The 21,456-nt window shown below is 34.9% G+C and overlaps 1 protein-coding gene across 6 annotated transcripts in view; it reads right to left on the bottom strand.

Moving 5' to 3' along the window:
- Nucleotides 1–876: 876 nt before the first annotated feature.
- CNOT4 (CCR4-NOT transcription complex subunit 4) overlaps nucleotides 877–21,456 on the bottom strand; it is a 208,699-nt gene continuing 188,119 nt past the window's right edge. For 4 of the 6 annotated variants that reach the window (XM_074193619.1, XM_074193618.1, XM_074193617.1 and 1 more), the window contains 2 exons: nucleotides 12,680–12,892; nucleotides 877–11,984 (listed from right to left, as the gene is read on the bottom strand). In XM_074193619.1, coding sequence (XP_074049720.1) covers nucleotides 11,683–11,984; nucleotides 12,680–12,892 — 515 coding nt within the window. In that variant the 3' untranslated portion in view covers nucleotides 877–11,682. The other 2 variants (XM_074193621.1, XM_074193622.1) reach the window with 2 other exon arrangements.

Genomic DNA, 21,456 nt, shown 5'->3' with positions numbered 1-21,456 from the left:
ATACAATGACTTTCAAAGCTGTTTTCTTTTACAATGTTAGAGGCTTAAGAACTATGATTAATTCAATGAGCAATCATGGCTAAAGAAGACTAAGGATGAAACATGTTTCCCACTAAGAGGCAATGAGGCAATGAACTGTAGTCTCAGAATGAAGCAGACACTTTTAGACACGACCAAAGTGCCATCTGTTTGGCTCATCTATACTTAGCATTTAAAAGGGGAAGTTTTTATTTATTTGGTGGGTGGCAGTGGGGGGCTGAGGGTGGGTGGAATTATGGTGTTAAGTAATATTGATGCCAAAAAGGGAGAAAGTCCATGAAGCATTTTAAAAACACAGAAGAAAACAGAAGGAAGTGCAGATGAAGACTCAGATAAGCAGGACAATGTTGGTACTAGTACATTAGATTTCATATCTTGTAACCCTGCATTGCCATGGAGATGAAACACTTTCAAGCAGATGTTATTCAAAGACTACCAGTTAGTGACATTTTTACAGACTCCAAGCACTGTTTTATGAAGATTTCTAGAAGAAGCTGGCAAAAGAGCAGCTACCAAGATAAGGTCAAAATGAGTACATGATTTGGACACAAAGGGTGATTCTGTAACCCAATAAAAGAACAAAGAGTAGTTTATCAGTCAGACTTATGGAGAGGAGAGTTTATGAGCAAACAGGAGATAGAAAACATTACAAAATGCAAAATGGCTAATATTGATGACATTAAATTAAAAAGTTTGTACAACAAATAAAACCAAAGCAACCAAGATTAGAAGGATCATAGAAAAAAATGGGAAAAATTTCACAACTAGTGTTAAAGGATAAAGGATTCATTTCTAAAATATATAGAACTGAGTCAAATTTATAAGAATTCAAGTCATTCCCAATTAATAAATGGTCAAGGGATATGAAGTTTTCAGATGAAGAAATTAAAGCTATCTAGAGTCATATAAAAATGCTCTAAATCATTATTGATCAGAGAAATGCAAGTTAAAACAAGTCTGAGGTACCGCCTCATACCTATCAGATAGGTTAAAATGATGAAAAAGGGAATGATCAATGTTGGAGGGGATGTGGGAAAACTGATCTAACCATTCTGGAGAGGAATTTGGAACTATGCCCTTTAAAACTACATTCCCTTTATCCAACAATAACACTACTAGGTCTGTATCCCTAAAAGATAATAAAAAAGGGGGAAAGGCCCACATGTACAAAAATATTTATGCCATCAATTGGGGAATGGTTGAACAAATTTTGGCATATGAATGTGTTGGAATATTATTGTTCTATAAGAAACCATGATCGAGCGGACTTCAAAAAAGTCTGAAAAGACATAAATTAGTGCAGTGGACAGAGCACTGACCTTGGAGTCAGGAGGATCTGAGTTCAAATCTGCCCTCAGACACTTAATAATTACCTGTGTGACCTTGGGCAAGTTACTTAATCCTTAATCCTTGCCAAAAAAAAAAAAATTATAAAAAAATTTGTTTTTTTCTTTTTCATGGTTTCTTCTTCATCTAGTTTTGATCCTCCTTTCTCAACATGACTAAGATGGAAATAGGTTAAAAGTGACTGTACTGGGGCGGCTAGGTGGCGTAGTGGATAAAGCACCGGCCCTGGAGTCAGGAGTACCTGGGTTCAAATCCGGTCTCAGATACTTAATAATTATCTAGCTGTGTGGCCTTGGGCAAGCCACTTAACCCCGTTTCCCTTGCAAAAAAAAAAAAGTGACTGTACTATATCAGATTACTCCCTGCCATGGGGGGGGGGGGGAAGGTGGAAGAAAAATGTGGAACTCAAAAGCTTACAAAAAGCTGAATGCTGGAAACTGTCTTTGCACGGAAAAAATAAAATTAGCACTCAAAAAAAACTAAGATGGTCCTCCACCTTGAGATCATATGCACAAATAAGGGTTGTGCAGGCGTTGAATTTCCAGGCATGAATTCTCCAGTTCTCCCCTTGTGAGAAATTCTAATTACCACTGTTGCTGCTTCAAACAAGCAGTGTGATACTGTGATTGGTAGACAGAAGTGGAGTTGATAGGACAGATGAGAAGAGCCATGATTAGTGTGCTAATCAAAGCAACCCCTAGAGACAATTCCTTCTTCACTTCTGTTCCAGGAGTGGTAGCAACTCCCATTAATTATTCCACTAGCCCAGAGTTTTCCTTGTGAGATTAATGATAGCAATACAGATATAGGTTTGTGGAATAACTGGTGTGCAGATAGATGTAAGGAGTATTTCACTCCTGCTCAAGATAAAAAAAAGTGATGCTACTTTATGCACTCTAGATGCCATAAACGGACTAGAGACAATTTGAGATAGTATTTTTAAACCAGCTCAAGTTTTAAATGGAGAGATTTTAAGTGGAAATCAATAACCTAATATGAATTAAAAACCCTAGACAGAAATATAATTGCTTGAAACAAAGATGAGCCAAAAGATCCAGGACTGAGAATTTATTGACCAAGAATATCTCACATGTTAGCTCCCTTGGATCTTTTACCAGAATTTAAATGTTGTCCTTACTGGACCCAACCTGGTCCTGCCCAACTTTTCCTTGAAAACAACTTTACCTAAGTACTACTGCTGTTTTCTGCAAATCATCTAAGACTCATGGCAACCTTTATTCTACACAGCTACCATGAACTCATTAAAAAGGAAAATCAAGTGAAATACGTTTTACATATGGAGGCCCTGTCTAGAGTTTTAGTCAATTGTAGGGCACTCCCAGATAAATTGATGAGAATTTCCCTTTTCCAGCTTTAAATAACTTTAAAAAGAGAATCTATACATGATATATCATTGTCAAGTCTCTTTCTAGCCCGGAAATATTCCTATTAATGACAGCTTGTCAAGCTCACAATCTGAAAGAAAATTTGGGAGGAAAAATAGAAAAAAATATAAAGAGCATCAAACTGAGGATCAAAAATTTGTATTATAATCTTCACCCTACTGTTAAGTCTATATGTGATATGTGATCTTGGGCAAGTCAGTCATAGGTATCTTGTAAAACAAAGGAGGGAAATGGACTATATGAATTCAAGTTTCTATTTAGCACTTTGAAATCCGAATAGTTATTGCTACACAAGATACAATCCTAAAATTTCAGAGTTGGAAAGAAATTCAGCAAAAATTTATAATCAAACCTCTCAGTTCTACCTATAACTGACAAACATCCCAACCAACTACTTGAATACCACTAAAATTCTTGCAAAGTAAGGCACACCATTTATTTTAGCTTGCAAATGGTTAAGGTACATCTGCATATGTGAGTGGAGTTATGAGATAGACTCATAAAAGGGAAAAAAAGGGAATTGTTTATCCTTGTTTAAAAATATCTCTCTTAACAAAGCCTATTAATTAGGGATTCATTTGAGTTAATAAATTCTTATTTGGGGATAAAAATACTCCTGAGTAATAACTTTTAGTAATTCATATTGTAGAGAATTACTCTAATAAAACATTTTAGCTGGAACAAACTCAACAAACTAATTGGGATGAAAAGAGGATAGTTTTGAAGTATAAGGTTCTTAGAAGATAGCAGGCTTTGGTAGTCAGATTATTAAGGATTGACAGCATGGAGGGGGAAAAAATGTGCAGCAGTTGATGAGGAAAAGTAGGTCACTTCTCTCTTTTCAGGTGAAACCAGTAGAGATAATATGATACAGTGGAAGCATGTTGGATTTTAAGTCAGATGCTCTAGAATCAAATCTCTTCACTATGAGACCTTGGGCAAATTACTTAACCACTTTGGGTCTCAAAATGAGTTTGGATTAGATTATCCCTTTTAGTACTAATCCCATGATCCTTTCACTTCCCCACCACCACCTTCCTTAGCACCTTTATTATGAAAACTTGGGGGATCTTAGTATTGTAAAATATCAGAGCTGGAAAGAATTTGGAATATCTGACTTGATCTCTTCATTCTAGAACATGGAAATGGAAGGCAAAGGAAAATGACGGAAATCACCCAAGATCACACCATGAGTGGCAGCACTAGACCCCAAATTCAGTTTCAACTACAATACTTTTTCTACTGTACACATGCTGCATTTCTTTACTTTCACATATACTCAAAATTTGAGTCTCAGGATCCCTTCTACTCTTTACAAATTATTTAGAATCCTTCATCCCACAAAGTTTTTTGACTTCCCATACCCCTTAGAAGGATTTCAGGGAAAGCCAGGGTGCCTGAACCATACCTACCTGGTACAATTAGTGATGTACTAGAGGCAGCTCCAAGCCAGGGATCAATTATCAAGTTTTTAGTGTATTTATAGATTAGAAACAAATAAGTGCTACCAATTTATTATTGTGTTGATTATCTAGCTAGAGTTTAAGTTCAAGACCTAAGAGATTGATGGAGAAAATGTAAATGATAAAGATTAAACTTAAATGTGTTATGGTTTTTGTTTGTTTTAGTGAACCAGTGAAATCATTACCTGCATACCCATGGCTACACCACACAAATAAATGCAGGTACTCCTTTTATAACCACTTAGGAATGCATTCTTTCTTAAAATCAAAGTACACTTATGTATACCTCTTCTGAGGTACCCAGTTGTCAGGTTGGTCAAAAAAATCATTAAGATAGACTTGCAATACAGCAAAAAACATGTCCTCCTTCCATCCCTACTTGAAACCATAATCATTCTTAAAATTATCATAACCAAGGGATTTCTTTAATCCTCATTGCAGCCCTTTATAGTTCTTAATTCCAAAATAGATGGGAAAAGACTTGTTTAAGGAAGAAGTGCTAATGTTCCTTTTATTTTTAACTATAGGACTGCAGAAGTGGCTTAAAGAGAATGTGATTGAGAGGAGCTCATTCCCACTACTACATAGGAAAAAAAAAACTGAAAAACTCTTATTACAAATACCAAAACTATACCATCACCACCACCGCTGTCCCTTCCTGGTCATACACACAAAATAGATGCAGTATAAGAAAAAAAAACTGGGCACAATTGAAAAAGAAAGTTGATATTTTTGCTTGGTAATGATAAATATAATTTATCCACAGCCAAGTCCATTCTTAACAAAGTTCAGGTACTATTGTTGCTGTGAACAGAAAGAAAGCTTTAATTGATTCTTTGAGATTATCTATCTACTTAGCTATTAATATAAAAAAAAATAAACCTCTGCTCTCTTCCTCCAAAAGACTATATGTAATTCATGATCAGCTTCTCTTACTTCCTATAATGACTTCATCCTTATTTTTTCTACCTTTTCTACCTTTAAAAATCCATCCAGGTCTCAAAGGAATAGCAAAACCATTGAGACTAATTCTTTTCCAGTTATCTCACTCTACCTTTTTTTTGTGGACCAACTCTTTTAATGGCTAAACATGTAGTAGTCTCCATTTTCTCATCAATTTGACCAAATAGATATTTATAAAGGACCAACAATTCTTACCTTCAAAGATCCTAGTTTTACTAGTTTAATTTTTAAAATACTGCACTGAAATAACCTTAAGATCCAATTTCTCCTTGACCAGATCTCAAATATTTTCAATTCTCTATTATCTCGATTAGCTGCACCCCTCTTTATCATGAGCAATATTTTCTTCCTTGATAGTAACTTTAGTTTCCTCTACTTATTGTTCACCACCAGGTTATCAGCTGTTAATCAGAGCTACATTGAGTCTAATGCTCATCATCATCATCATCTCAACATATGTCCTTCTGGACTCATGGGGTTTCAATTACTGCCAAATCTTTAACTCTAGCCCTAATCTCTCAGCATCTTCACTTCTGTATCTCCTTTCCACTGAAAAGATCCTTTTCATGTGAATGTCCAAAAAAGCATGAACAAGTTTTTCCTAATCCATTACCCTTTCTCATAAAAATTTTCACTAGTCTTGACTTTTCAGAGGCAAAGCTGAAAAAAAAAATCTTCCTCCTAGTTTAACAATAAATCTGGTTTCCTCTACAATCTCTTAAATCCAGGTCTTCTATAGCCACAGTCTAGATTAGACAAATAACCACCTCCTAGTCAGAAAATTTACACCTCCATGCTATTTTTGGCTCTTGTTCCTCTGACAGATAATAGCAACCTTTTAAAAGGCAATCTTGGTCATGTCACCCATCTTTTTTCTGATTCAGACTGCAACTCCTACAACTGCCTTAATAGTTGGAGCCCAGCAGGAGCCCATCTTTCCTGCCAAATTTGGTCTTCCACCTTCTTGCTCCATTGTCCACATCAGACCTTTACATTTCCCTCCCTCACCTTAAAACAGCCAAAGCTGCTCAAAATTCATCCTATTCACAAAATCTCCGAAAACGGATTCTTCTAGATATAATCAATGTAGCAAATTCTCATTAGCAGACTGGGATGACTTTGTAGGTGCTTTGCCACCCCAAGTCACTGACTTGAGCAGACATTGCAAGGAAACCCTGAATATAGGGTCCAGCAAACACTAAGGCATAATATTTGTTTGGATGCTGTTCAGAACTTGATGAACATTTTCTACAGACGTTCTCACTGCTTTTCAAAATTAGCCCTAAATGGCTTGAGTCATTAACTGAACACTTGGTTCCTCTTTAAGGATGAGTAAATATTACCAATGAGAAAAATTATCTATTGCTTTCAAAGGTAAGTCAGTATTTTTACAGTACTGGAAAGAACAGAAATAATATTATTGCTGTGTTTGCAAAATGATCAGGCACTCTATTCTTTTGTACCAAATGACCAGTATTTCCAGTAGCATTTTGCTGTTTTCTGATTATGAGAGTGAAGATGGATAACTTCTATTGGGGGGGGGGGGGGGAGTGTAGATTGCTAGTAACAGTGGTGGTGATGTTTTAAAAGAGTCAATACAACATTTTAAGAATACATCAAAGTTCAGAAGGGGTATATAGAAAAATGGGGCAGTTTTATAAATACCATATTAAATTTAATGTTTACTTAAAAACTGTATATAATAGTTTGGTTTTCTATATAGTATTTGTTAGATTCCTTTTTTATTAAAAATGTTTTAATGTGCAACAAAGAAAAAATTTTAAATGCTATCAGACCTAAATTCAGAGTATATACCTAAATCAATCTTTAGAGGCAATAAATATGGCTGAAAGGTACATAACTGTGCTAGAACACAACCTTGGTTTGTGATACCATATTTCTCATTCATCTAGCAGCTGCCCAATCCCTCAGTCATTTGGCTGTACTGATCAAACAAATATTTACAAAATTTGAGAGAGCCATTTTTCACATGCAGGTGGAAAATCTTTAAAAAAATTCTCCAGAAGCAGCTAGGTGGTGCAGTAGATAGAGCACTGGCCCTGGAGTCAGGAGTACCTGTGTTCAAATTTGACCTTAGACACTTAATAATTACCTGTGTGACTTGGGCAAGTCACTTAACCCCATCTTGCAAAAACTATAAAAAAATAAAATCCTCTCATGTGCTTAGTTACAACTATTTGTTTTCTGCTTTATGTGAGGTATTTTTCAAATATTCTGCCTCCATTTAGATCATTAAATAACATATGCAAACTGCTTTATAAATACACACCATTAATTGGATCATTTAATTTGAAGGCAGGAAGCAAATCTATTTTCCTTGGCATTTATAATCCCACTACAAGCAGCTGAAAATAATATGTATTCAATGAGTATTAGCCAAGAACCCCCCCCCAAAAAAAAACATTGAGTAATTGTTTTCAGCTGTAATTTGATGTTATACAAAACAAAATGATAGCTGATATTTTGTGGGGTAGAAGCAAAGAAACACAATGATTTGTAATGCCCATTCCACTAATCATTTAAAAGCTCTATTTCAGACTTAACTCTTCCTATACAGTTAAATTTCAATAGGGTCATGTAAAAGATAAAAAATTAATTAGGGAAAAAAAGGCAGACTTTTTGGAACATCTAGGCCAATGTGAAAACCTAATTATTACACTATCCTAGGTATTGTCAAGAAATCTATTTCTAAGGGTGGCTAGGTGGCACAGTGGATAGAGCAACAGGTCCTCCTGACTCCAGGAGTTCAAATTGGACCCTAACCACTTAATACTTACTTAGCCACATGACCTTGGGCAAGTTACTTAATACCACTGCCTTGAAAAAATCCCAAAACTACAAAAAAAAAAAATTTCCCCCAGTCTCCTTTAATTCATGGTATGGTTTTGGATAAAAAAAAAAAAATCCCATTTTCAGTTTTCCATCATTTTTTAGCTGGAAATGCTTAAAGAGATTAAGTTTATGATTCACACTTACCTTATGATGACTATAAAAAGAAACCAGAAAGCATGTGGTGCATTTCAAAAAGAGAAGAGAAGGGAGTAAAAAATAATTTAATAAAAATCTTATGGGGAAGGGAAAATAACTAATTGGAACTCGACTCTTCAATCATTCCCAATCAATCCCTTCGTCTATCTACCTTATATTGTAGAGAGTGATTAAAAGCAGATGTTAGTGGTACAGAAAAATTCAAGATAGAAAAGACACACTGTAGGACCAGATGTACAAGGAATTTTTAAAAACAAGTTATCGATTTTTATTTGAACAAAATTAATAAGTGGCTAATTGTTTCTTTTAAAATGTCTATAATTTGAGCATCTATTTTGCTAAGTTTTGGAAATAGTTTTTAAATTTATTCAGCCCACAAAAATCTCTATTCATCATGCACCTGCTTCCCTTTATAGATTATTGGTAAAGGAAGCTGTTGGAGGTAGAAAGGGTTAAAAGAGTACAAACATATGCCTGCTAACAAACCATTTACCAATACAGATTCTTGTCAAAATATCCACCTCTGGACCTATAATCCAAAAAAGGTCAAGGCCTAGTTATCATTAGGACTGTCCTGGATATTTAGGACAATGATTTTTCTCATAGTTCTTAGAAATAAAATTCCAAATGATGTAGGTCACTATTGATTGCCAGAAATAATCACCTCAAAGAGTCCCTTCTAGAAGAAGTCATGGTGTAAAGATGACCTGGGCTTCAGTCCTCCACACGCCTTTGCCACAAACAAGTTGGGTGACCCTGGGCAAATTACTTCTCTCAATCCCCCAGGCAACCTTCTACAGTTACAGGCAAGTTGGCCATCTGCATCAGTGGATGAATGATTAAATCACAGGTACATACAAAAGCTACTTCAAATCACACCCATTTACTTAAGGAAGCATTGACAAAACTTTCCAAGGAGTTATCCCTTTGAAGACAATTTCTTTTGACTGCCTCATGTGGATGAAGAAAACATTCTTTACTCTTATTTGTTTAGTACCCCATGCCATTGGAACTGGATAAAAGTATATGGGTAGACAAACAATGATGGCTTCAGTGATTCAATATGTGTTTGTATTAATGAACTCAGCTTCCACTTAAGGTGGATAACTGAAGGTACTTCATTCTGAATTAGGATACAAATTTGACTAGCATCAATTCAACATGGGATGCCCTGTATTGGACTTCTGAAAGCTTATTCATCTTAAATGCATTATACTTTTCAGTCAAAACAAACATTGGTGCTAAGTGTGTTTTCTGGAAGCCCAGAAAGCATGTGGCAGCACATTTAGCAGTCTCTATTTTCAAGTGTTAGTTTCTTAAATCTTAATATCACAAAGAGGTAGGGCAAACTCATTTTACAGAAAGAGGCAATAATTTTCATGGATTTTCCCAAGATCCAGTTGACCCCTTAACAGCATGAATACATTTTACAAGTATCTAATTCCAATATAGTTTTGTGTTGCTTTAAAGAACAAAGTAAACAAGTTCACAACCTTATCATTTTTTTCACTGGACCAATGCAAATCTATGATGACAAAGTTTCCATTTGGATTAATATTTTCCATATGCAAAGTATTCAAACTCCAAGTCTTAGAATGTTCTTAAGGGCAAGATTAAACATTTTAGAAAAAGCACAGTACAAATATTAAAATAAATAAATAAATAAAGACCAAGGTCAGAAGATTGATTCCACCCTCCAATATATCACAGGATGGAGCTATGATTCTGATGATCTGCACAATGATATCGAAGCTGTAAATATCCTTTTTAAGGGACACCAGGCTGAAAGTGCAACAGCAAGGGCTATGAATTTCTCTAGTTAATCCATGATTAGACAGAAACCAGGCAAATTTCTTTCTATTATCAGGAAAACCTGAGTTCTGCCTAATATCTTTTCAATGGAATGACATTATTTGTCCCACTAAACACTTAGCAAAAAAAGTAGATGAGGAAGATTTGGTATTTGAGGGTTCACAACATGACCTCAGTTGTAATGATTTCTGCTTAAAGTTGCTGAAGATCTTGATGATCAAAATGTTGATTTCCAGGGGAAGGGGATAGAAGAACCAAATCCCTGCCCAAATGGTCTAATTTATCTCATAATTCTTTTACATGCTGAAAATTTAATTCCCATTCTAACAAATGGAAATATAAATCAACACCTGACTGATCACAATTTTTTGAAACCCATATATTAAATATAAACCAAAATGAAAAAAAAAAAACAAAGATCATCAAGTTTTGTGTTTTATTTAAGATTTTAGTTTTAATTCTGAAGAAAGAGGTACATTTCCTTGTTTTTAGTTTTAGCGTCAGGTTATAACCATGTTTATGTTTCCTTTTTTTCCTGTCTTTTCAATACTGCACAAATGTCCAGAAACTACAGGGTTAAGTAAAAGCTGCAGGCAGAGGAGGTCAAAGGTTTCACTCCTGATGGTGATCATATGGCCCCAATGCAGTGCTATCCCAGAGTGCCCTAGTCAGGTGAATTTAATTTAAAAAAAAGAGGAAAAAAAGAGAGAGAGAGAGAGAGAGAGAGAAAGAGAGAGAGAGAGAGACTGATAAAGGAGATAGAAAGACTAAAAACATTGCTTGTATTTCGGCTGCTTATAATTATACTGTTTATATATGCTAGGTATTAAATCGAATACTTAAAAAACAAATACTTAAACTTTTTTTTTTTACTTTAAATCTAAAGCCAAAATTATTTAAATCTCATTTCCCCCTTCCTTATGAACTCTTGAGCAACAGGCCAGTTACTGCTCCAGATCAATTTATCTTTCCATCAATTTCCATGTCAACTCTCTTGCTTAAAGACACAATCAAGTCCCCCCAACTTGCCAAAAAATAAAATTAAAATAAAATAAAAGCATTTTCCCTGCATAGTGATATGCTGAATATAAGATGAATTCCTAGACCACTGTTTCTCCCCATATATCCAGCAATCTCATTTAAATTAATTTGGTTTTGAAACTGCAGTTGATTCTGCATTGACTCATTTACATGACCTTCCCTATAGATTAATCGTCATTTTCTGCTAAGCAGAAAAAGTCATTATTATGTGCAAAAAGACAAACAGTAATTTTCTATGTATCAAGACTGCCCTTTAATCAATCTCTCTCTCTCTCTCTCTCTCTCTCTCTCTCTCTCTCTCTCTCTCTCTCTCTCTTTCTCTCTCTCTCTCTCTCCCTCCCTCCCTCCTTAAAAGGCATTTTAGGAAATAATCAACAGTGTTGGTTTAAACACTGGATCAGAAAAAAACTTATGACAAAAAAAGATGGTAATGACCCTGTGATGGCATTGCATCTGGGGGGTGGGAGGAAAGGGAAAAAAGAGTTGATCAGGAACTGGATTCTTCAGAAAGAAAGTTATGAGAAGGGTACTGTGGGTAAGTTGAGAAGAGGGAGGAGACAGGGCGGGGTAATTCCTGCATTTCTAATGGTTTTTCTCCTTCCCTAATGGCGGTCCAGTGCCGAACTCTGTAGTAAATCTGTCGGGGTTTTGCTGGGTGGTCTGAAGGCGGTCTGAAAGCCTGGGGGTGGGGAATGGAAACTGGTGGGATTTGAAGGGGGAGAGTAAGGATTCCAGCTGGCTCTGTGCAGAGGGATCTGTGTACTGAAGGGGTTACTGTGGTGGGTTTGTGAGGGAGCAGCACTGGGGCCGTCCATCTCTGTGAGGGCCTGAAGGGATTTTAGCCAGTGTGGAGGATTGTCATCTTGAAGAGAGTCTAAATTATTTCCTGTTGATGCTGGGATACCTGACAAGAAAAGAAAAAAGGGGAAGAATTGTTGAGTTTAAGCAGAAACATGAAGTTAACCTAACAAGCAAAAAATGTGATTAGTTTGTACAAATATACACTCATATTAAACCATACTTTCCTTCCCCAAAACAACCTTAAAAGTTTTGGCCCCCTTCTCCCCCAACAAGGCTTTTTTGAGGATGCCCACATTGGTCTAAAAAGTCCATGCCTTCCCCTCCATGGACAGGAGCCTAGTCCCAGCTCTTCTGTGAAGACAGAGCTACCAAACTGATTTCCAGTAATTCTATGGAGATATTTCTTATTAGCACTTTCCCCTCTCTAACAGGAATACATAAGTTAATAGAATAGCCTTATAAAAGAGAGCTTTATAAACAAGTGGAGTATGTCCCTTTTAAAACATAACAAGTGGCCCTTCTGGTGCCTTAGGACCTTCATTTTACACACATGTCAGAAGTCACATTCCCTTGGACCTACAGAAGTGGACCAGGTGCTTTGCCTTATGACAAGTCTCAGGTACACCAAGAGAGCCCTAAGAAGCCAAGGACGCACAGCTATGGATCCCACCAGGTCGCCCGGCGCTTGCAGCTTTGTAAAAGGAAGACTAGGTTGAAGAAACCACTCATCAAGACTCAAACTTGTGCTAAACACCAGCAGGATGGTGGGCGGTGGAGCTGAAGGAGCAAGAGAGTTACCTGTGATGATGGCGGGGTCCATCCAGCTGCCAGGGCTGTCCCAATTCAGGCTGTCGGTGGTGGCAGTGTTGGACGTTGGTGCACTGTGGTTGGCGTTGGAGGGGGAAGAAGCATTGGGCAGTCCACCAAAGTTGATGTTAATGTTGGGGAGAAGTGCCCTTAGCCCGTCCTGCCATTCCTTCATATTTAAACTCTCTACAGAACTGTTGTTGTCTGGGAGATTTACCAACAAAAAATGAAAGATAAAAAAAAAAATAAAAAGCTGAAGTTAGAAACATATGTCCTTCTTGGTGGGCACGGATTTTTTTTTGGGGGGGGTATTTAACACTTACTATGAGTTGCCCTCAAACAGGATAAAACTGGTTGGGATTTTAAGTGATTAGGAGCTCAGAATAATTGAAATAAAAGGGGAAGATAACCCTTTAAAGGGCAGAGAACTGAGTTCCCTTGTGTAGCTTCTCCATAATTTTATACTTTTGTAAATCAATATTTTAAAACACAATTCTGTTAAGGAAAAATGAAGATTCACTTCACTTTGTGAGGTGTTCAGACTGCTGAGTTGTTCTTTTCTAACAAAGGACAAAAGATCATAAAGCTGAACAGAAAGGCTTATTTCTGAGCTCATGAAAATGAAAAGAATGATTTAATAACAAAAAACAATGTCAATTAATAGAAAAAGAAAGCAATCACAAATTCTTCTAATTGTAAAACTGGAGATGCATTTCAGAGGGAGAAAATTGCAGTGGGCTATTGAATTTGAAAAAAATTTCAATTCAACAAACATTTGTAATGCCCTTGACTGATATATGCCAGGACCAGGGATACAAATATCAAAAATCGAAAAAACAAACCAAAAAAAAAAAAAAAAAACCAGAAAAACAAAACCCAAGTTCCTTGCTCTCAAAGAACTGATATTCTACAAGGGGGAGGGAGAAAGGAGTTTCCTTTCATTTAAAGAGAAGAGAATAGGGGCTAAGAGACCTTTTAAAATAATATCAAACACAAGACTGCCTCCTCTCTTCAAATGAGTTTGTCAATCATAAAAGTCTTGCTATTATCTGCTCAGAATGTCAATGTCTTCTGGGCATATTTTAATTTACCATGAAGTTGTGTGATCATTTACTACCATTATGAAATCTTTCTATAGGTTATGAATAAAACCTTCCATTACAGAAACTAAGAAAGGAAGCAATATTTCCTAAAAAAGGGTAAGTTACCCAATCCACACAGTCCCACTAGTTAGTAAGAGTTATGGTAAACATAGCCCAAGTGTGTGCCTTTTGAACAATTAGAATAATAACTGGTTAAAATACAAAAGACAACACCATTATTCTTTTGAAAATAGGCTCAGATACTACTGACTTAGGTTAAAGTAATTTTTGGATCTTTGAAATTGATTTTGAATCACTATTGGCCATTTTATATGATTTTTAATATTTATGAAACCTATGTTTTTAAAAACTTATTTTGTTTTATATATCTCACCTAACAATGATATGCAATTAAAAACTAAAACCTACTAATTCATCAGTACTAACCATGTAGCATTATACTTTCATTCTGGGACTATGATTCTTAGTGGGTCAAAATACCATGGAATATAAAACCCCAAGAGCATAGTTAGGCCTAGGTCTGGAAAGAGGTGGACACAGAAGACACAGAAGAATAAAGAAAGAGAAACTGAGATCATCAGCAGGAGGGACAGAGAACATAAGAGGACTGGATACCATAGTTATAACAAGCAGTTGTTGAGCTAGAGAACAAAATGAATTTGATAATTGCTAGAAAAAGACTTCCCAACAGCAACAATCCAGTTACCAGGACTCCTTTAATGGGTCATAATCCTAGTACAGACTAAATTATAAATTACACTGGTGGCCATGATCGTGTGCAATATTGTAATTGCAACATTCTTCCCCTTTAAAATAAGCTTTACTTAGTAAAACCTGTTTTTTTAAATAAGACAATAGAAATTTCCTAGAAATGAAAACTTTCTAAGTTATAAAAGACTATAAACTATTTTGTCGGGAAACTGTAAGAAATCACACTAGGGTTTTTATAACATTCAACTTGGCTTCATGGGTTGGAAAAAAAGATGGTTATATAGTTCACCCAAATGGCAATGGCATTTATCAGGAAAGAATTGTGCAGAAGTGAAGTCAAGAACTGTATGATGAAAAAAGAAGGGGCTTGCTCTAAGTGAGCTTTCTGAGAGAAAGGGATAGCCATCATACAGATAGTCTGCATCAATGGAATGTCACAGATCCCAGAGGAAAGTCTTGATTTTGTGGGAGTGGACCCCTTGCAAAAGTTTAACAGGAAACTATAGACAAAAATTGAACAGAGAGGTACAGCTCGGAAGTATTCTACACCATTAACTGGTAGGATTAAGATCAGTGATGAGACCACACATAAGTATTTTAGTACTAGTTTATGTGCAATAAACTGGCAAGAAATATTATTCAGGGATAGCAAAACTGGAGGATGAAATGGGTCACTCATCTAGAAAGAACAATAGAGAAGAGATAGATATAGCCTGGGTACTTTGTAACTAACAATAGATGCTTGAAAGGTCTCCAAAACACTGACTGATCCTCAGGTCTTATGGGAGGAGATGCAAAAGAATCATGTTTAGGAAGAACTGAAAAGGTTAAGATCTAAACTAGTAGAGGGGCATGGTCACCAATTCATTAAAAAGCTAAAAGATCTATTTTTCTCTTAATGGGATGTTATAAAGAATAAAATATTAATTTATTGCTCAGAATGCACTGTTAAAGCAATACCTAGTAAATGGCTCCCTAATAGCTTAAAGTGCTTGTCCTCATGACAAAGAAAAGAAGTTTACTCAACTTGACCCAATTACCTGGGCTCCTTAGTCTCCAATTAGAATCATGGAAATCAAAAACAAAAAAAATTGTTTTTTAAACAGATAAATTGTATGGATTTTCTCAAATATTTATGAGCCATAAGTGTTACTTTGTGATCCTTTTCTACTAATACACAAAGATGTTGTAAGGACAAATAAAATGTGAAAAGCATTTTGAACATTCCATATTAAAGGTATGATGCTACAAGATAGGATAAAGCTCACTGAACTTAAGTTTTATGCTTCTAACACCTTAGAATTTCTAATATTATCATGAATGTGAAAATAAAATATTTTCTATTACCACTTATTCACCCTTGAGTTGTAATGTATGATTTTTTTATTCCTAGGCATCATGTAAATAAATGAATAATTCTAGTAAAGGAGGGAAAGTGGCATGTTAAGATTGAAAAAAATTAAGTCAAAATAATATTTAATGAATTCCTATGCTAGATATTATTGGAGTTATGGGAGTGAGAATACAAAAATATATAATACAAGATTTCTGCCCTTACAGAGCTTACACTCTAATCAAGAAAATAAAATAAGATACAAAAGTTAAAACATTTTTTAAAAAAAATACAGGATTTAAATAACATTTCAACACAATATAAAGAGCAGTTTAAATGTAGCATGGTACAGTGGAAAGAATTCTGGATTTGGAATCTAGGAACCTAGTCTGAAATTCTACCTCTGTCAGGAAATGAAAGGATCATAGGATTCTAAAGCTACAAAAACTTGTGAAGCCATCTAATTCACATCCCTCATTTTAAAGGCAAGGGAAGTAAGGCCCAAAGATGTTAAATGGCTTTCTTAAGGTAACATAGATCTTCTATGGATCTTAGTCACATTTAAAACGTGTGTGTGTGTGTGTGTGTGTGTGTGTGTGTGTGTGTGTGAGAGAGAGAGAGAGAGAGAGAGAGAGAGAGAGAGATGGACTTGATGACCTAAAAGGTCCCTTTTCAGCTCTAAATCTATGATTCCATAGAATATATTTAATTGTCAAAGGAATGATACAGAGAGGCATTGCTATAATCAAATAGGAGAGGGCAATTTGGAAATACGGATGTGGTAGGAGGCATACAAGGTGAAAATTGACTTTTAACATGGATTGTGGGTATGTAAGCCTATGTTTTTAAATTGAGATTGCCTGCAATTACCCACAGACTCAAATGATTTAACTCACAAATTGAAAACATCTGACACACCAAGGTAACACCAGAATAATGATTGTAAAGTGGCTAATAATACTGCTAGACATTACATATAAATGCACAAATTATGTTAGAGGTATTAATTTTTAGCCAGTCTGTGAGGTACTACTCTCCTCTTAGAGAAAAGTCTAAAACAAGAAAATGCCAAATGGCTTCAATAAGATCATTTAGCAAATATAAAGTACAGGTACAGTCAGCAGAATGAAGGGTTCCTGGCTCTTTATTAATCAGAATGACATATATAAGTGATTATGGAGTAGAAACATTTCAATGAAAAAAACTACAAATCTATCGTATTCTTATCACTTTCATTAATATAACTGTTACTCTTGATTACATAAAATTTTCATCTAAAGTTTCTCTATATAAAAAAATGTTAAAAATAGGCTCAATGAAAACACAGATCATTTTTTTGCTGCTAAAACCTATCCAGTACTATCCTGAAGAGAATATTGCAAAATTTTCACTTTGATGTTTTGCTTTCCTCAGGACTATATTATCAGCCTCCTTTCAGTAATTCGCAGTACCATATTTATAAATCGTCTTGTTTCTTATGCTACTGAGATGCAGATTAACTCATTAATCAGGATCTTCATAAATTTTTATTCCGGTTTCCTAATTCATATCTTTAGTCAAAATTCTTAGGTTACTTAGCTTGTCTTTGCATCTGATAGTCACTTTGCATGTCCACAATCCTCTTCTCAGCCCAGAGTCCCACTCACAGAAATATTCCTGCCCTAACCTGTCTAAAGACCAATCCAAAAGGCAGAAAGTCTCAATCAGAAATTCTGAATGCTAATTTAATTTCTCTATAATTTCTTTCTGCTACAACTCAGAGACTGTTACTTAAAAAAGCCATTTTGTTTTTATTGCTCATTATTACATTTATTATTTTTAATAAGTCAATTCCATTAATAGCTGAATTTTAAATTTGTCTTCTCTAACCTCAGAAATAAAAAATTTTTTTAGCATTATATAAAAAAAAATTAGTAACACCATGTGTAGACACTATGGGAGATTTTTAACAAATCAAAACAAACAGCAAAGAACAAACAACAGGACAGCCTCTGACTTACCCTCCAGGATGGAGGAAGATAAATGTCCATTACTATAAGGTATAATGTGAAAATTCAAAAAGTACAGAGTACCAGGATAATTAATTAATTCAGGAAGGAGAAATTACTTTGTTAGGCAAAAGCAAAAAAAAAAAGATTTCATGGAGATGATATTTAAGCTTGTAATTTACTAAAAGAAAAGTATTATACAGGTAAATGGGAGAAGTAAAAATATCCAAAGTAGAGGAGGGAGAGTGAATTTATAAGGAAATGAAGGAGGGGAAATTCAATGTGTGCTTGGAGAAAAGTAAATGGCCCTGCTCAGCAGAAGCACAGGATTTATGGAGGAAAAATGTATTTGTGTCGTTGGAAAATTTGCTTAAGGCTTCATCATAATGGAACCCTCAATGGTCATATGATATACAGATAAATGAATAATGTTTGTCCTATGCATTTAACCAAAACCAAAAATCTAAAAGCAATCTTTTAATAGGACTTCAGGATAGAAAGAACTGAAGAAAGCAGTCATATCTACAGGTTTAAAATGACCAGATTCAGGAAAATCTGATTTTAAAAAAGGGATTTAATGGGAAGGATAGAAGAATAGCATTTACAATATAATACAGCATTATTTAAAATAAGATCAACTGGAATAAAAACATATTTATAAAAATTTAACTTACAAACACTTTCTCGGAATGAAGCGAAACATTACTGAACAGCCAAATCATACAACAAACATGGCCAAAGGAATCACTTCCAACTAAAGAAAACTCTCCTAATATTTAAGTGCAAAACTAAACAATTTAAAATTGTGGAACTTTGATAAATAAATGAAAGAATAGCCAGCTTCTACTAACTGCAGAGGACAAACACTGTAATGCACAATCTTGTATCATCGAATCTATTTTCTGTTATCCATCTGAACTGATACAGACATCTTCAAGCAGAGTTATTCCGCCCCATATCCATTAGCTGACATTTTTTTTCATCTGAAAATGTCACATCCAATATTCATATCTGTTTTGTCTTTGTATGATACAGACATGTTGTCCTCTACAGCAGAGGTGTTAAAGAGGCCTTACCTGGCCCACAACATTCTGGAGAACAAGCTGAATCAAATTAAAATGTAATTGGGAAATAGTTGACAAAATACATAAAAATACAATAAAATGTATTACATACTATGTTTATTAGCAAAATGCTGTATCTTAAAATGAAGTCATTATGGAGTCCACAGGAATCCTTATATGTGGATAAGTGGCCCCTATTTCTATTTGAATTTCTATTTAGAATCTATTTTTGAAGTTCTATCTGGCCTGTTTCCTACCCCCTAATTCAAAATTCACTTATAATCCATCTTAATCAGTTCAGGAAGTCTCTTGTCCAAAACATTCTTTCCAAGGTCGAATGTGATATACTTTTCCCCTATCAGGATCCTGTATTCAGACCTACAGACTTCAATTCACAGGATCAAAGGAGCAAGAAGAGACCTTGGATATCTAATCTAATCCCCTTTATTTTACAGATGATGAAACTGAGGGCCAGAAAGATTAAATAATTTGCCCATGTCAGTACTCTGCTTACTCCCTAAAAATGAATTTCTAGATATTTTCAGGAATACTTTGAGAATGACTGGGAAGGAATCTCAGCATCCTTTCAATGCCAAAATAGCATTACTTTTATGTAGAAAACAATGATTAAAAATTTATAATGGCAAGATGAAAATCTATGCTTGGAAGACATGGAAGCAATTAGATATTCCCAGCATTTTGTAATGTAGACTCCCCATTTTCTGAAGCTTGATTTTATGTTATCCCAGCAGTGAGACACTCCTAAAATTCTAAGTGTCCTTTATGATTCTTCTTTGAAGGCAATTTGGTGGGCAGGCTTCTCAACTAGTAGAGGGCTTTCAATACTATATTGCTAATGCAAAACTTTGGCTGTGGAAAGATACTAATAGGGTTATCTGTTTTGCTATTTCTTCAGCAGTTTCCTGTATTTATACTTTAAAGAGACATTCGCATAAATTTCTAGAAAAAAATCTCTCAAGGATTTTTGATGAAGTTTCTCCAGAGCTCTAGGAGCTATTCTACAAATGAGCTTCTAAGTGCCTTTCAACATCTACAAAGTTAGAATTGGTCTGGGACTTAATTTCATTTAAAGTTTTGACAAGACTGGCCATAAAAAACAGTATGGGGGCGGCTAGATGGTGCAGTGGATAGAGCACCGGCCCTGGAATCAGGAGTACCTGAGTTCAAATCCCGCTTCAGACACTTAATAATTACCTAGCTGTGTGGCCTTGGGCAAGTCACTTAACTCCATTTGCCTTGCAAAAAAATCCTAAAATACACACAACCCCCCCCAAAAAAAAATCAGTATGGCAAAGCTTTAGATTAAAACGCTGGGCAAAAAATGAAAGATTGGGGCAGCTAGGTAGTACACTGGATAGAGCAACAGCTGTGGAGTTCAAATCCAGTCTCAGACACTTAATTACCTAGCTGTGTGGCCTTGGGCAAACCACTTAACCCCATTGCCTTGCAAAACAAAACAAAACAAAACAAAACACCAAATAAAGAAATGGAAGATTAAAATAAATGCTTTTCTTCTGTAAAAGTGCACACTTCTTACAAAATATACATTCACAATTCAGACAGATGTTTTGTCATAAAGTATACAGTGCACATTTAAAAATGATTTAATCTGATAACTTTTCAATTAATTTTACAACTACCAAAACTAACAAATTAATGTTTACAAAAATCTTTGAAAGCAAACAATTTTCAATCCCAAAGATTAACCACAGACATCTGGGATATATTTTTACCATACTATATTAGTAGGAAAACAACCATCATCAAAAAATAAGCAGTTATATTTTTATGATAACAAAAGAAATTATTTATTCTGATTGTTTATCACCAAACAAGATCATATTTAACACAGTAAGAACTTACAAATCAATTAAGTTTAAAATTTTATAAATTTTAGTTATAAATATGAAATGTTTATAAAAATGAAAATTAGATTTTGTTAGGCTAGCACGATATGTAGCTAACTGCTCTTTTACATTCCTCAACATTTATTTATACTTTGGAGAAAATCAGGTGTTTTTTATTTTTCCTAGTTGCAAATTACTTTTCAATTTAGAATTATATTTATCTTTGAATCCTCAACACTTAGCACAAGACACATTAAGCACAACAAAATGTTCAAGGAATTAATTTTAAACACCCTGGCAGAATCAATCACTGCTCTTAAAAATCTGGATTATAATCTCTAATGGAATTTATTGGACATGGGTGAAGAAGGTATCTTTGATATTCTCTCCCCAAATGATATTGGAGCACAGTTATTTCACATCTCTGGGCTTCAGCTTCCACACCTACAAAGTGAAAGGGTTAGAATAAATGACCTTTTACATACCATTCCAATTTCAAATCTAAAATCTTAAGAATTTAGGTGCTTGTGTGTCCTTTACCAATTCAGTAAGGTGACGTTTTCTTGAATTGTATCAAATACATTCAATTAAGTAGTTTACAAACAACCCTGAATTTTATTAATAGCTGGTATTTTGGAAGGAAAACAGCTGAATACCCCAACAATAAAATCAAGCTTAATTCTCTAATCATTAAAAGACTG

The sequence above is a fragment of the Macrotis lagotis genome, chromosome 7 (assembly GCF_037893015.1).
Source record: "Macrotis lagotis isolate mMagLag1 chromosome 7, bilby.v1.9.chrom.fasta, whole genome shotgun sequence".
Taxonomy (NCBI): Eukaryota; Metazoa; Chordata; class Mammalia; order Peramelemorphia; family Peramelidae; genus Macrotis; species Macrotis lagotis.
The sequence above is the reverse complement of the archived record's forward strand: the minus strand, read 5'-3'. Positions and strand labels throughout refer to the sequence as shown.